General features: G+C 42.3%; 1 protein-coding gene across 2 annotated transcripts in view; it reads right to left on the bottom strand.

The window, feature by feature from the left end:
* The window catches only part of KDM4C (lysine demethylase 4C), a 418,437-nt gene that overhangs the window by 278,819 nt on the left and 124,236 nt on the right, over nucleotides 1-15,382 (bottom strand). For both annotated transcript variants that reach the window (XM_075596483.1, XM_075596492.1), the window contains exon 8: nucleotides 10,252-10,389. In XM_075596483.1, the coding sequence (XP_075452598.1) occupies nucleotides 10,252-10,389 (138 nt within the window). The remainder of the gene's footprint in view (nucleotides 1-10,251; nucleotides 10,390-15,382) is intronic.

Below are 15,382 nucleotides of genomic sequence, written 5' to 3' on the forward strand. Positions count from 1 at the left end.
CACCGAGAAGAAACCTTCTACGTTTGCCATTTCCAAAGGGGCAATTTATGTATTCTTATATAGTGTTATATACTTATATAGTCTTATATAGTGCTGCCATTGTAAAGTGCTCCATATTAAACACTGTTACAATTAATTATTGTCCATAACTATTCTGTTTTAATAATGCTGCAATTCAAATTTACAATTTGACTCACAAAAGGCACCAGGTGACGTGGTCATCTAATTAATACAAATAAATATTTATCCAGAGAATATAGTTAACAGAATCTTATAGTAACCGCTGGTGAATAACAAAATGTAACTTTAGCGATGTTCCAAAAAAGTGAAACTAAGAACACAGCTCGTTGCTTTAAATTAATCCACTTCAATTAAAAAAAAACAAGGCTATGTTTTGGTAATGTTGACATTACATTCAAAAAAAGAATTTCCCATTTCACATAGGAGTTTGTGAATAAAAATGTAAGGCTGAGTCCCCAGTGTGGGCTGTGGCGCGTGCTACGGCGTGCGAGCCACACACCACAGCACAGCCCTCTATGGGACAGGCCCCAATGGCTGCATGTGGGCGTGCAAAGCGCAAATTTAGTCTTCCCGTGCCACGACGCGATCACGTGGTCGGCGCGCAGCCAATGGAAGGGCAGATATTCCCCATCATGGCCGTGCCCCCCGTCATGGCCCAACCCCCGCGCATCCATTCGCTCCCCTACAGACCACACAACGCGGCTTTCAACTGTGCACGCGCCGCCAGGCCTGTAGCCTAAGACTATCAAGTCACGAGCACCGTGAGAAGTACTAAAGTACTAGCTTATAATCATTTTACAGATCGTAATCAGAGGAGTGCATCTTAATGAAAACAAACATACTTTTGTTGCAGTAAATCCTTAAGCCGAGAAAAAAAAAAAAAAAAAAGAACTATGAGATAATCGAGTCAGCTCTAATATTTCTGGAAATGATACATGATCATGAGAAAAATACAGTAGCAATTAGAAATTACTGTCATAGAGAAGGAGTCTTACATTCAAGTCAATGGAAGCTTCCATGTGGTTGTGCCTGAATCATCAGGATTGAACTTTATTAAATAAGCATAAGTAAGATTAAAACAAAGAACTGAACTAAAGTATTTGCAGTCAGGCCTATCCTTCCAAACTCAAAACTCCTACTGAAATACGCGAAAGACTTGCATCCCATGACTCACAGGGTTGCTGCACTCAAAAACCCTACGCGTTTTGGAATAATGCTATTCCTTCCTCGGGGGTGTACACTACATATTGCAAAACACATACAGTCAGAGCCTGTCTGCACCACTGAACTGACCTACAGCTACAGAGCGCCTCACTGACTTCTCCAAGCGCCTCTTCCGACGATCGACTGAGACACTGACTGGAGTTAAAGAGAAGCAAGAGAAACCACCGTGGGTTGCGTCAGAGCTGGAGGAATATAGCAGTAAGCAGTACAAGGTCCCCCTAAGATCCAACTGAAGGTGTGCTGGAGCACCCAGGATTGCTTGAACCAATACTGTGGACAATTATTGCAACATAACATCAGTGGATGCGACAGTCTTAAAATAACAAATCTGAGAGTTTTAAATTGGCATATGCTGTTATACTCTTTACCTCAATTTTTTTTAAACAATTTTACTATTGGACGTCAACTGAACTATGTTTTTTTGCAGGATATTTGAATAAGAAGGTGGAAGGACCTCTACCGAGCTGCATTATAAATGCAGTGATAATTTTCCCCTTGTGCATTTGCATAAACAGATCTGAATGAAGGGATTCTTACTTAACTACATCTAAACTTGACTGTGGACTCAGTTTTTATTGATTTTTTAAAATTAAATTATATTGGATATATGGAATTAATTATTGTAATGATTTTTAAGTAAGTGACGCACGCTTCTTTATATATAAAGTCTAGGGACCGGGCACTCACACAATATGTAGTAGATGTCTTCTAGGGTGCAAACCGTCCGTACATTGGAAAGTACACAATCAAAACATGACGTCAAGCACTCCCAAATTCAAAAAAGGTCATGTTTAATGGTCAATGTTTCAGCTCCCAAAGCTGTTTCCAAAAACGGCGTGGATTTTGAGCACTATGATAAAAACCATCAGATTATCTTTATGAGAAAACATGTGGTAATAGTTTTGAACTATATTCAATATATTTACAAACGAAATATGGCTACTATCGCACATTAACTTTAAAATCATTTAAATTGGGCCTGCACAACTCCAGTCCACGAGGGCCACAAACAGGCCAGGTTTTCAGGATATCCCTACTTCAGCACAGCTGGCTCAATTAGTGGCTCAGAAAATAAATGTAGCCAGGTCTCCCCAGCACTCCCGCACCCCCCTCACCTGCCTGCCGATCGCGGGGGCCGCCGCGTCCAATGGCGGCTCCGTTCGGCGATGGCAGGGGAGAGGGCGGTCAGGTCCCGGCTCAGGGGTTGCCGGGGACGCGTGCGGCCGGTTGCCAAGGCCGCACGCGCATTACAGGGCTCCCGGCGCTCTCGGAGCCGGGTTGTAAGGCGCCGCCATGTTGCGCCGGTTCGCGCATGCGCAGTAGGTCCCCGGCGGCCCAGATAGCTCACGCATGCGCAATGAGAACCCTAGAGCTAGGGAGCAGTTGCGTGAGGGCAGGGAAGGCAGGGAAGGCGCAGGAGAGTCGTGCGAGAGTAGGGATAGCTAGTGAGAGGTTGTGGCGGCCATTAGGGGTTAGTATAGGCAGAGGGAGGGCGCGCACGCGGCCCCAATGTAAGTACAGCCTCCACAGGACTACAATTCCCATGAGGCTTAGGGCCAAGCACACCAGGTGGTACAGTGTGGCCAATGAGGGCCAAGAGTCTGAGAGGGATTGGATACATTTCGCGGGCAAAAGAGCACACTAGTCAGTCAGAGGAAGGAGCAGACAAGGGAAGGAGGTAGGGTACAGGAGAGAGGGACTCCCCTGTATTAGGCCAGCACCCCCTTGGTCCGGGATAGCTCAGCTCCCCAGTAAGGTGAGTGTTGCCAGGGGCAGCCCTCAGGTTAGGGACCCTGCCACTTACATTCGTGGGAGCTGGAAAAGGAAGGTTATAAAGAGAGTTGGAAGTCCGCAGTTAAGAGAGTTGGAGTCAGGGAGCTGTAGGGAAGGAAGGGTGCGGGGAGCGAGTGCAGCTTCTGCCCCATATAGGTACCTACACTCCAGGTAGGCCCCAACTCCCCACTAGTTGGGTGGGTAACTGCTTAGGGAGGTCCTAGAGAGGGACGCGACCCCTAGTTTGGAGTGCTGCCTTGTCAGAGTCACAGCGGGCAGTGCTGTGAGGTCTGACAGGCAGGCACCTTGTTGCGCAGCACGTTGGCTGCAGCCTCCAGTGAACTACAGCTTGCTGCTGTAGGCGCTGGGACTAGTTAGAAAGTAGTGAGGCTGAAGGGACTTGGGTAGTTAGGGGAGTGGGACAGGTCATTACCCCCTGCCGGCCATAGGAGTTCCCCAAGCCACTACAGGTTGCTGTACTACAGGGACAGGCCCTAGGTTAGGGTTCCTGTCACGTTAGTACCACTTATATAGATAGGGACACAGCGGCTGCTGCTGTTCCTGTGGAGCGGTTGGACCCACGTTGGGGTCCACAGAGACTTTCGTACGAATAGGATCGCCCCTGGCGGTTCGCACGGGCAAGGAGTTCGGTTGGAGGATCAGACGGATTCATCACACGTCTGACCCTTTGAGAAGATTGTTGCTGACCCGAGCACCGGAGTGCTCGGCAGGTATTATACCATCATATGTGCACCAACAGGCCTAGAGGTTCTTAGTGACTGCGCAGTCACCCATTGACTATCTCTGTAGGAGTACGGTACATTGGGTGGGGTTCTTGGGACACTGGGTGGGATCACCTAGTGTTGGGGAATCGTCCTGCGAGACGTCGCTGTTAGTGTCTCCTAGTGAGAGGGACACCGGTTATTATTATTTGTTAGTAAAGTCATTAGTTATATAATCACTGTGTGTGTGGTTTCTGATTGGGTTCCTATGTAGGGTCATTCTACACTTCCCTAGAATCCTACATAGGTGGAGGCGCTGAAAGAAGATCCGTTCCAGAGGATTCACCCCAGGCTCTCATTAGCGGAGGCTCAGACCTCCTGTGAGCCTGCAGGTATACGCACCACACCGGTAACACCACATGTTCTACTCACCCACACTATAGATGCGATTGGGTGGGGTGGAATACCCGTTACATAAATAAATGGTATATATCAGTCATTGACTGAGCCACTAATTGAGCCAGCTGTGCTGAAGTAGGGATATCCTGAAAACCTGGCCTGTTCGCGGCCCTCGAGGACTGGAGTGGTGCAGGCCTGGTTTAAATTATGTACACTTCCAAAGTTTTTGCACTTGCTAAATTAAAAAGTAATATAAGTAAAATAAAGTAAGCAACTTGATTTTCTTAGTCACCAACATTCTGCCGTCCTACTGTATACGCCTACATTGCAAACATTTTACAAAGCAGATGGGGAAGAAAATCTAATCATTCTTTTAACCACTATCAAACATGATCGTGTGCTTGTGAGATTTAAAGTTTCATTTGAAAATCTGTACACAGGAGGCAAGCTATTGCCAGTCCGTGATGGATTTGAGCACTATATGTTTTAGATGTTATCAACTGATAGAAGCCTATAAAAGAAGAAATTAAGCGGTTTTGATTGAACAGCAGCTGAAGACTTTACGGGCAAACAAATGTTTACCCTTGACAGACATACCATATAATATTTGTAGACAATTCTTCATATTAGTGCTTTTAACTTTCATAAACGGGAACAATAAAATAGTTACAATGTTTAAGGGAGATGGAAACCGTGCTTTACAGCAGCACAGTTCTGCTTACGTCGTCACAACCGGGTCAAAATTCCAAAGAGGTTGCAGCAACACATTATATAAGTTATTGTGGGTAACAAAATACCATAAACCCTCCACAATACACGTCTCCAACCCTGCTTTTCACTATGATCTCTTGGCATACAGTGATTCCACTGCAGCCAGGGATTCTGGGAAATGACATACAGTACAGTACAAATGAGCATGGTCACCTTTTACTTCATGTCGATTTTAACATGGACCCCTATAAGCTTATGCCTTCCACATTACACAGCTTTCAGCACAGCCTGGGTTAAAGAAGTACATAGCCAGTAAACCTACTCAGACAGCTGTTTGATCTTTTGGGTCTCTTCCATGTGAGGCTGGTTATACTGGCTTTGCAATACAAAGTTATGGTGGGTAAAAAGGTGACAAGAGGTCAAACAAAGGAGGTTGCACAAAGAAAGCCCAATGCACATATGTTTGCAGTCTAAATCAACTGTGAAGCAAACTTTACATTCATTTGTGTTTTTATAACACCATTTTTTTCCTGATGTTGCGTATGACGCGTGCATACATAACTACTATGCCTCTTATAAAATAAAAAAACTATATTTATATGTAGTTTAATCACTGTGCTTTAAAGTGAAGTCTCGTAGCAACAATATGCCTTACTTACACTGTAAACAATAATATTAAGTGTGTGTATGCGAGTGTGTGTATGCGAGTGTGTGTATGCGTGTATACAGTGTGTGTGTGTGTGCGTGCATGTGTGCGTGCATGTGTGCGTGCATGTGTGCGTGCATGTGTGCGTGCATGTGTGCGTGCATGTGTGCGTGCATGTGTGCGTGCATGTGTGCGTGCATGTATGCATGTGTGCGTGCATGCACGTGTGCGTGCATGCATGTGTGCGTGCATGTGCATGTGCGTGCATGTGCATGTGTGCGTGCATGTGCGCGTGCATGTGCATGTGTGCGTGCATGTGCGTGCATGTGTGCATGTGTGCGTGCATGTGTGCATGTGTGCGTGCATGTGTGCGTGCATGTGTGCGTGCATGTATGTGTGCGTGCATGTATGTGTGCGTGCATGTGTGCGTGCATGTGCGCCACCTCTTCCCCCGGCCAACAGAAGAGGGGCCAATGTCTGCATGGTAGTGTATTTAAGTGCAGGTAATGCTCAGTGGCTGGTTACCTCATTTCTCAGCGGCTGGCACCCGTGCAGGGTTGGTGCGGTGAGATATAAGTAGAGGGCAGCAGAAACTTTAAAGTTAAAGAAAACAGTCCAAAACAACAACTTCTTCCAGCGGGGACTCAGCCTTAAGGGTGCTCATGCAGCATACCCCAAAGAGGGGCAATTCTTTCCCTTGTTGTCACTTTAAGTCAATGCACTTACCTTTGCAAATGTGGCCGCTCCAACCTTCACTGGGACCTGTTGGCAGGGCACCCTCACGTTTGAGGAAGCACACCCTGTTCCCCTAACATAGCTTTTGCTCGCCAGCTGGGAACCTATCCCTTCTGGCAGCTATGGGGTGACTCTCTAAGGCAGGGGTGCACAAACTGTGGGGCGTGACATTTTCTAGGGGGGAGCTGCAGTTACAGAGGTTAAATTAAGTGCCGGGGTACCACGCAATGCCCCTGTAACCTCTTACCTGGTCTCCGGCGACACGTTGCCATGGCAATGTGCCGCGAGCCTACAGCGTTATTTTACGCCGGAGACAAGGTAAGGAGGGGGACGTGAGAGGGGGGGGGGGGCAAGTTTGCGCACCCCTGCTCTAAGCAAGCTATGATGAAGTGCTTGCCATCACCTATTGAGGGTAGGACGTGCTTGAAGACCATATAGGGGGGACCCTGAAGTGGATTGTTGTTTTCCAGTGAGGGAAAAGTCACAAAGGGTTTCTAGTTTATGTGAAGGTTTTTATTTTGGCAACAAAACCTTGAGGTGCTTTGTAAATGTATGCAAAGTCTGATAGTATGTCATTTATACATACAGATGCATTTAGACAGCCTTTAGAAGACTATATACTGTATAATGAGTAATATATCAACACTGAGAATGTGTAATGTATTTACGAACAAGTTTGATGACCAGCCTCTGCATCGATAATCGAAGTAGATACACAGAACTTTTAGTTAGGTCCCTTGAACTTTATATTTAAAAAAAACAAAACTATAAGAAAAAGATTGAATTCCCGAAATGTTGCCGTCCCTGGGTTGCACACCCATATTTGTCACTGTATTTTCACAATGATAGTTTGAGTACCAAGATGATAACTGCATTTAATGCACTGACACACAAATGTGCTGCTCCGATCACATGTTCAGAAAAACATTACAGTACAACTACCCATGCAGTTCTCGCTAATCAAATATTTTGAAATACTTGAGTAGATTTCAGCTCTAGAGAAATATTGACGCTAATTAATATTTTTATGGGAGTCCTAAAACAAACAGAATTGTGGATTTAAAATTTCCATCTAATAAGAGAGTGTAGATCAATGCAAGAGCCACTAATGAAAGTAGTATATACAGTATAATGCATGCTGTGTTGTATTTCTTGGTGTGCAGCTTACAGTTACGTAATCTTTTAGACCTACATTTGAAAAGCTATTATAAAACTAACATTACAAATTCTCATATAGCTCTTAACATATTCATACAATTCACAAGGTGCCATAATAACCTATATTCTCTCTCACATACAGTACATGCATCTTCAACTGGAGAAGTTACAGTATCAACTACCTGAATTACAACAGAAAATATAAGTCGAATCACAGGGCAGCTTCAACAGTTCTGTGAAGTTTTAATCACACTTTAAGATTGAAGAAATCAAACCTTCAAAAGGAAAAGTATACAGCTATACATAACAGTGAAAAAATAAACTGAAAGTGAGCAAGGTGGCACATTTGCAAGGAAGGCTTAGTTAAAAGTTTGCAATGTATTAAGACTAACAGTCTTAAACAAAGATTAAGTGGAAGGGTTTTGCTGCTTCTGAAGCTGCATTCACATTCCCCCCAAAATAAAGTATTTTATTGTAACCTATTTTCCCTGAGCTGCGTCTCTCTCAAAGCTTCTTTAGCCCTCTGATTACTAAGGAACTGTACTATGTATGTATGTATGTATGTGTAACAGTTTTTCTGTACCCTCCTTGACCCACCCAATCTCAGATTGGCGCCTGTGGTCTAACCGGTGGTCCCCATTACATGGATGTGTCTGGTGGTGCACCTGTTGGCTACAGGACTCCTGAGTCTCCCGCATGATGTTGGTGGGGATATCAGCAAGACAGGCGCTGAGGTAGTGTGCTTTGAGTCCTACCTACATCCAGTGCAGCGCCTCCACCTCATCAGGATCTCTGCATCCGCAGGGAGATGGATCTGATGAGTTACTCCTTCTTGGTGCCTTCCTCTGATGAGTAACTCCACACTCACACATGAGGGTTTTGTTGAACTTGGGCATCTTTATTTGCATGGTTAGACAGACTGCCCCTCACAGCGGTCGTCCTAGCCGCTCATTGTCATCATTGGCATCCCTTTAGAAGGTTCTTCCCTCCCAATGGAGTTGCATCACCTCTCCCCTCAGGGAGATCACCACCTAGGTCAGGTCCCTGATCACAGTGCAGATACTAATCATTAACACATGCTTGGAACTCCTAGTTAACACTCACTAACTTTGGACAGTGCTGTGTCTTATATAACTTAGGGAATAGCCACACCTCTTGTGTCACTAACAGTGGACACAGAGTATGTTACCGCTCCCCTGGTGTACATATGACACCTCACCAGGGTGTGAGGGCAAACCTCCATGATTGATGCTGGCAATCCTGTATACTTACCAGGTTTACTGCCAGCATGAGAGAGAACTGTATACCATTTTTAAACATGGCTACATATGTATGTATGTATGTATGTATATATATTTATCCGCTTATAACGCTGTCTGAGCGTGGCTCACGATTTAAAAACCTCTCCAAGTTTCCAAGTCCTATGATTTAGCAGGTAAAGAATCGCTACAGTGTATGAAGGGTCATGGGTTCGATTCCTGCATGGTATGGTATAATTTATAAATTATTATTTAATATAATAATTTATAAAATAAAATAATTTATAAATTATACATTATAATTAAAATAAAATAATAATTGTACCATACCATGCAGGTATCAAACCCATGACACTAGTAGCGATTCTCTACCGGCTACACCATGGGATTGTTGTGATGTCATTGACACGATTATCAAACTTAACTTATACTGCACAGTACTGCCTTTTTTCCCCATTATCAGCACTGTGAAAGAAACACCAAGATGGCTGCTTGGTCACCCAATCGGAAGCTGCAATATAATGTCACGATGATGTCATGGCTTTCTATAGGCTATTGCGAGTCAGGCTGACCCCAGTGGCTATATTTTTTCTCCCTTGCATGGAGTCTTGTAAGAGAATTTCAAAATGAAATCTCTTCGGAGACGGAACCCCTTTCTTCAAAAAGGGTACAAAAATATATATGTTAAAACAAAAAAAAACAAAAAAGCAGGGACTGCTGTTCACTCATTCACTTCTTTCAAATAATGAACAGGCAGCTGGCTATCAAGGGTGCATCTAACCTAGTGCCACTTTTCAGAATCATTCAGGTAACCGTTTATTTAAGGAGTAATTTAAAAACATCAATAGAGTCTCTCCTATGGCTAGAGAAGTCCAAGAACCAGTCTCCATTATTTGACTCAGAAACAATAAAATTCACATTGAACATATTGTATATGGCAAAATCGAAACTTGAAATAATAGCGAACCCCTCAAGAAGGATTCCCCTTTATGACAACCCAAGTTTTGGCCCAGGATTTAATACAAACGCTTTTGACATATTTTGACCAATGTTTTCCCCTCCCCCCGCTGAAAACTCAAATAAAATAAGTTAAAAAAAAAAACTTCATTAGAATCTCAAACTCCAATATTTTGTTAATCTATAAAGAGGAAAAATAATACATGGGAAAAAATGGTTTATTATACTATACTGAAAAATGAATGTCTGGCAAATTCCAGCTTTTAACTCCAACACAGATACAGTACCTGCCTAATGTAAATACAGCTAAAGGCACAAATGGATATACTGTATGCATCTTTCTGTTTTTTGTTTTATACCACCATGCTGTCCACAATGCATTTAATTTCCCTTATTTTGGAACTAAAAATGTTTGAAATGTTTGAAAGGTTAAAAAGAAAAACTACATTGGCATAAATTACAAAATGACAAAAGTAAACGTCGTTTACATACTTTCCAGCTCAGTGAAACAACTTGCAATCAATACAGACTGAGCTAAACCCCAAAAGCCATGATATGGAGGTTGTAAAGTTGTCATTTTACAATGCAGGTTTCATGCAGCACAGCATGATATCAAACGTTAGTCTGCGGCAAATCATCAACTCACCAGTTTGGCAATTTTTCCGTAATCAATCCATCTGACTGTAGCAAAATTTGTTGATTCGGCACAGTTGAAGCCGTGATTGAAACCGGCGTGATACCCGTACGGGAAGGTGATCATAAATTCACCAGCCTCTTGTGTGACCTGCGGGAGAGAATCAAAAGGAAAACGGAGTTGTGAAAAGAAGGAATGTCAAAAACACAGCCATCGAAGCAGGGACAGAGAGAACACAAGATATTGCACTTGTTTGGAAAGAAGAAGCAAGAACAGGACCAATATTGTTAAACAGGATAAGAAAAAAAATGAGTCTTCATGAGCTAACATTTTCTTTTGATGAATTCACTGGCAATATGGTGCAGACTGCTGTAGTATAGATGTGGTCAAAACGATTGGTAAAGAGACAAAACGATCATACTATATAAAACATATTGAAAGAAGAAGAAAATGTATCAGCATAAAGTAAGGTTACCCTACATGTAAGTATGCTCAACAGTGCACAGGACCGGTTCATAAGAAACGCTGACCCCTCTTCAGTTTAGCAATATTGTTGGAAAAGCTGCATGTTGCATGTAGATTATTGCAAATAATAATTATTTCCCCTCCCCTAAATAGCACAGTCAGTGAACATAGCACTGTACGTAGAACTTTGCAGATACAAAAAGCCCTTACCGTGAAAAGCTTACAATCTAATTGTTGGTGGTTGAGCCACAGGGAGAAAAAGTGACTTGCAGAAATGTAACTGGGAACAACCACATTCAACTGAAAGCATGTGTCAAGTTTTACACCCATATGTTACATTAGGTGCATGTGTTCAATGTGGAAATACAAATCAATTGTAGAGAAAATCTACTCAACACACTATAAAAAAATAAAGTGTTCCATTTTCCCTTTTGCTACGTGTTTAAAGGTTTTTTTTTTTTTTTTTAAATAGGTTTATTTTTTTTATTTTTTTTGTTTCGAGGACCTCCTGCTTCCGGAGATACTCACCTCGGTTGGGGATGCTGGTATCTCACTGAAGTTTAAAACCCCTGGTCACTTGAGCCAATAGGAAGACAAGGCATGATGTCATGGTTTCCTATTGGGCCGTATTTGACACGAGACATTTAAGTCGTCGTTTTGATATTCCTAAGTGAACGAGCTGGAGCTTCTACTGGCACCACCTTCCCAGTTAAGCATCTCGTGAAACAGTGGGTTCAGCGAGCTGAAATCAACTCCGGAGACCTATTAAAACCTATTTTAAAAAAACATGTCACTTGAACTGGAGCTTTAACATTGCTTCCGTGTTAGATATGTAACATTCTGGAACTATCAGTTGCTAGAATTTTGAGTCCCAGGGAAGTTGAGATGGCTGCAGCCACCCAAAGACATTAAGGCAATAAAAACTGCAATGATAATAGTTTATGCCAATGAAGAAATAAACAAACTAAAACTAAAATAATGAAAAGCAAAAAAATAGACCAGAACAACATTATTCGTTTATTTTGAAGACTTCATATTTAATTTGCTGGGGTTGCTGCTTTAATATACAAATCAGTTTCAAACCATTTTAGTCATCACCTGGATGGAGATCAGATCAGAAGGTAGAGGAAGCAAACCTGTACTAGAATATGTGGAGATTTGATACAAGAAACAGAGGGAGGAGGTAAGCATACTTCATTTAAAGCATACTTCATTTACCAGTAAAAAGAGAAAAACGCTCCATTTATACTCCAGAGACTGTTATGGTTTGCACACTGCTGACCCAAACCAAAGTTAAGAGGAATGTAATTCTGTGACTTCATATGCTGAAGTGCTTTGGGATGGCACGTCACATCCACTGATGAATGGGGGAGGATTTGCCTTTGTAGATGGGTATCGCATTTATTGCATGCTGGCTCTAAAATTATATGTCTACATCAGAGGTTCCAAACTCCAGTCCTCATGGACCACTAAGTGCAGTTTCAGGGCTAACCTCTCATTAGTACAGGTGGTCTAATCATTTTGACTAAACCACCTGTGCTCAAGCAGGGGTATACTTAAAACCTGCACTGTTAGTGGTCCTTGAGAACTAGAAATAGGAACATCTGGTTTACTTAATAAAACCCATCAGAATTTAGGTAGATTTTTCAGGTGTGAGTTTGGAAGGCCCCATCCTATATTAAGATCAGAAACTTTGTGAGTTTGGTCTTCACCATACAGGTTTGCACGATCAAAAGAAATCTCTGAGGACCTCAGAAAATTAGTTATTGATGTTCATCATTCTAGAAAGGGTTCGAAAACAATTTCTGAGGATTTGGGGCTCCACCAATCATCCGTCAGACAGATGGAGAAAGTTCAAGACCAGTGTCACTCTACCCAGAAGTCCTACCAAAATCTCTCCAAGAACAAACCGGCAAATCATCCAGGAAGTTGCAAAGAACCCCAGAGTAACATCCAAGGATCTGCAGCCCACTCAAGCCTTGGCTGATGTGAGTGTTCATGACTCAACTATCAGAAAGACTGAACAATAATGGTGTTCATGAATGGATAGCCAGGAGGAAACCACCTGTCTCTAAAAAGAACATTGCTGCCTGTCTGAAGTTCGCTAAAGAACACATAGTTCTACAAGTCAAAGGTAGAACTTTTTGTCGTCAATGAGAAACTTTATGTTTGGCAAAAACCAAAACACTGAGTTCAAACAGATGAACCTCATCGGAACTGTCAAGCATGGTAGTGGGAGTGTCATGGTTTGGGGCTGCTTTGCTGCCTCATGACCTGGACGGCTTGCCATCATTGACAACCATAAATTCTGCATTGTATCATGTTTCTAGAGGAGAATGTCAGGCCATCTGTCCATGAGCTGAAGCTGAAGCGAAAGTGGGTCATGCAGAAAGACAATGATCCTAAACATACAAGCATATCTACAAAAGAATAGCTGCAGAAGAAGAAATTACATGTTCTAGAATGGACTTGTCAAAGTCCGGAACCAAATCCCATCAAAATGTTGTGGAAAGATCTCAAACGAGCTGTGCATGCAAGGAAGCCCTCAAATGTAACAGAGTTTAAGCAGTCCTGTAAGGAGTAATGGACCAAAATTCCTCAAAACCGATGTGAGATTGACCAGCAGTTACATAAAACGCTTAGTTGAAGTCCTTGCTAATCAAGGGGGTGCCACCAGGTACTGAATCTAAAGGTTCACATACTTTTTCACACATGGATATTGAATGTTTAATCATTTCTGGATAAATAAATATCGAGACAAAAACATTTTTTAATCTGCTTGATCAGTTTACCGTTATTTATTATTAGGACTTAGATCAAGATCTAATAACACTTTAGGTTAGAAATATGTAAAAATCCTAAACGATTCACAAACCTTTTCTCGCCACTGAGCAGAGAAAAGAGAAGGAGCATGCGGCATGGAGCAGAGAAAAGAGAAGGAGCATGGAGCAGAGAAAAAAAGGAGCATGGAGCAGAGAAAAGAGAAGGTTTTCAACAAACTACGCAAGGGACATTTCAGAGAACGAGAAACGCTAGAACAAGAGGTAATGTTCTGAAGCTTGCAGGTTGCAGGCTAAAGCGAAATGTGGGGAAGTACTCATTTACAGAACGTGTGGTGGATTAATGGAATATCTTCCCAATAAATATGGTAGAGGTGAATACAGTAAGGGAATTCTAAAATGATTGAGATAGACAAAGCTATAATATAAAAGAAAGCCAAGGATCTGTTTAAGAACATACATAGGTGGGACAAGGGTTTCTCGTGTGCTGTCAAATTCTATTTTTCTGTGTTTATTATTGATTCTCTAATTACCTGAGATTTGCAGTAAAACCATGCAAAAATGTTAAGTACTGGCAAAATAAACACATCTTACTTGTATTATGTAGAGGCCATGTCTTAGACTCTTTCTCCAATAACATAGTACTCAATGAAACGTCTTGGCATTTCCAGCATAAAAGGGCTGGGATTAGCGTGTCCACTACTTTATTGCTCAAGAGATGGGGCAAAACCTGTCTTGGTAGTTGTAGGAGGTGTATGGATCAGGCTAACCATAAGCAATAGTGACTGACATGTTTTTCTGTGGACATTCCCTGCAGCTACAGAATACTTTGCATATTGTATGTATATATATACAGTAGCATATTACCAATAGGCCAATTAAGAATAGGTTTCATTAGCTGCACCAATTTTAAATTCTGACTTGTGTATTGCACTCATGTTTCACTATAGAAGCCAACATCTGAATGATTTAGGTTTTATAAATTCACTTATACTGCATTTGAAAAGACAGCTCTTAACAAACCAATAATTTAGGAGTCATCTTCCTATAAATTATAGGAAAGCTGCACAAGAGTGCTGCTTCAAATAAATAAAGGGTTTTTTTTTAATTGTAACCCTCTTTGGGATTACTAGTGCCTTGAGGGGTTAACTGTGTAACGCCCCTTACCCATCACAATGTTGAGGTGACTCAACAGAAGATAAGCCACACCCCTTCTGCCTGCAGACAGTGACATCAGAATGGGCATGCTTAGGGGAATGCTTCTAGAACTCAGATCCCAGGAGGAGTTAAAGAAAAGGTATCTCACTGTGAATAGTTATGCAAATTCCAATGTTTAGTATAGGTTGAATATTCCTTTATTGTTTTTCAGTTCGGGAGTACCCTGTACTCCCAAAGAAATGGTCCGATACTACTACAAAGTTTTACAGAGACAGCCTATGCCTAAAGTGGGCTAAACAATCCACAGCCCCATGGCATAGTTGGACTAGCCCCATCGGAGGGGCCATACCTGGCTTTCATTACCAAAAGCCATGTGGTTGCAGGCTGCCCCAAGATAGGGAGGCTGATCACAGAAGACGTAATACCAAGCCCGTCAAGTGACCCAGGCGACATGGAGCACTACCAGCGCTATTGAGCAAGGAGACCTTATAGGTAACATGATCATTGTATTGTATGTCTTAATTTATATAGCGCCAAAAGTGTACTCAGCACTTCACAAAAAATACAGTACGGGAATTATAATAATACAATAAGTGCAGCAAAATCAGACAATAGAAAAGGAAATCCCTGCCCCGAAGAATTTACAATCTAAGTGGTATGATGGGAGATTTACAGAGACCGCAGATGAGGGAATAAGTGCTGTAGATGGCAGTGCTTGGTCACAATGGGTGGTAGGAGTG

This window comes from Ascaphus truei, chromosome 1 (assembly GCF_040206685.1).
Source record: "Ascaphus truei isolate aAscTru1 chromosome 1, aAscTru1.hap1, whole genome shotgun sequence".
NCBI classification, from domain to species: domain Eukaryota; kingdom Metazoa; phylum Chordata; class Amphibia; order Anura; family Ascaphidae; genus Ascaphus; species Ascaphus truei.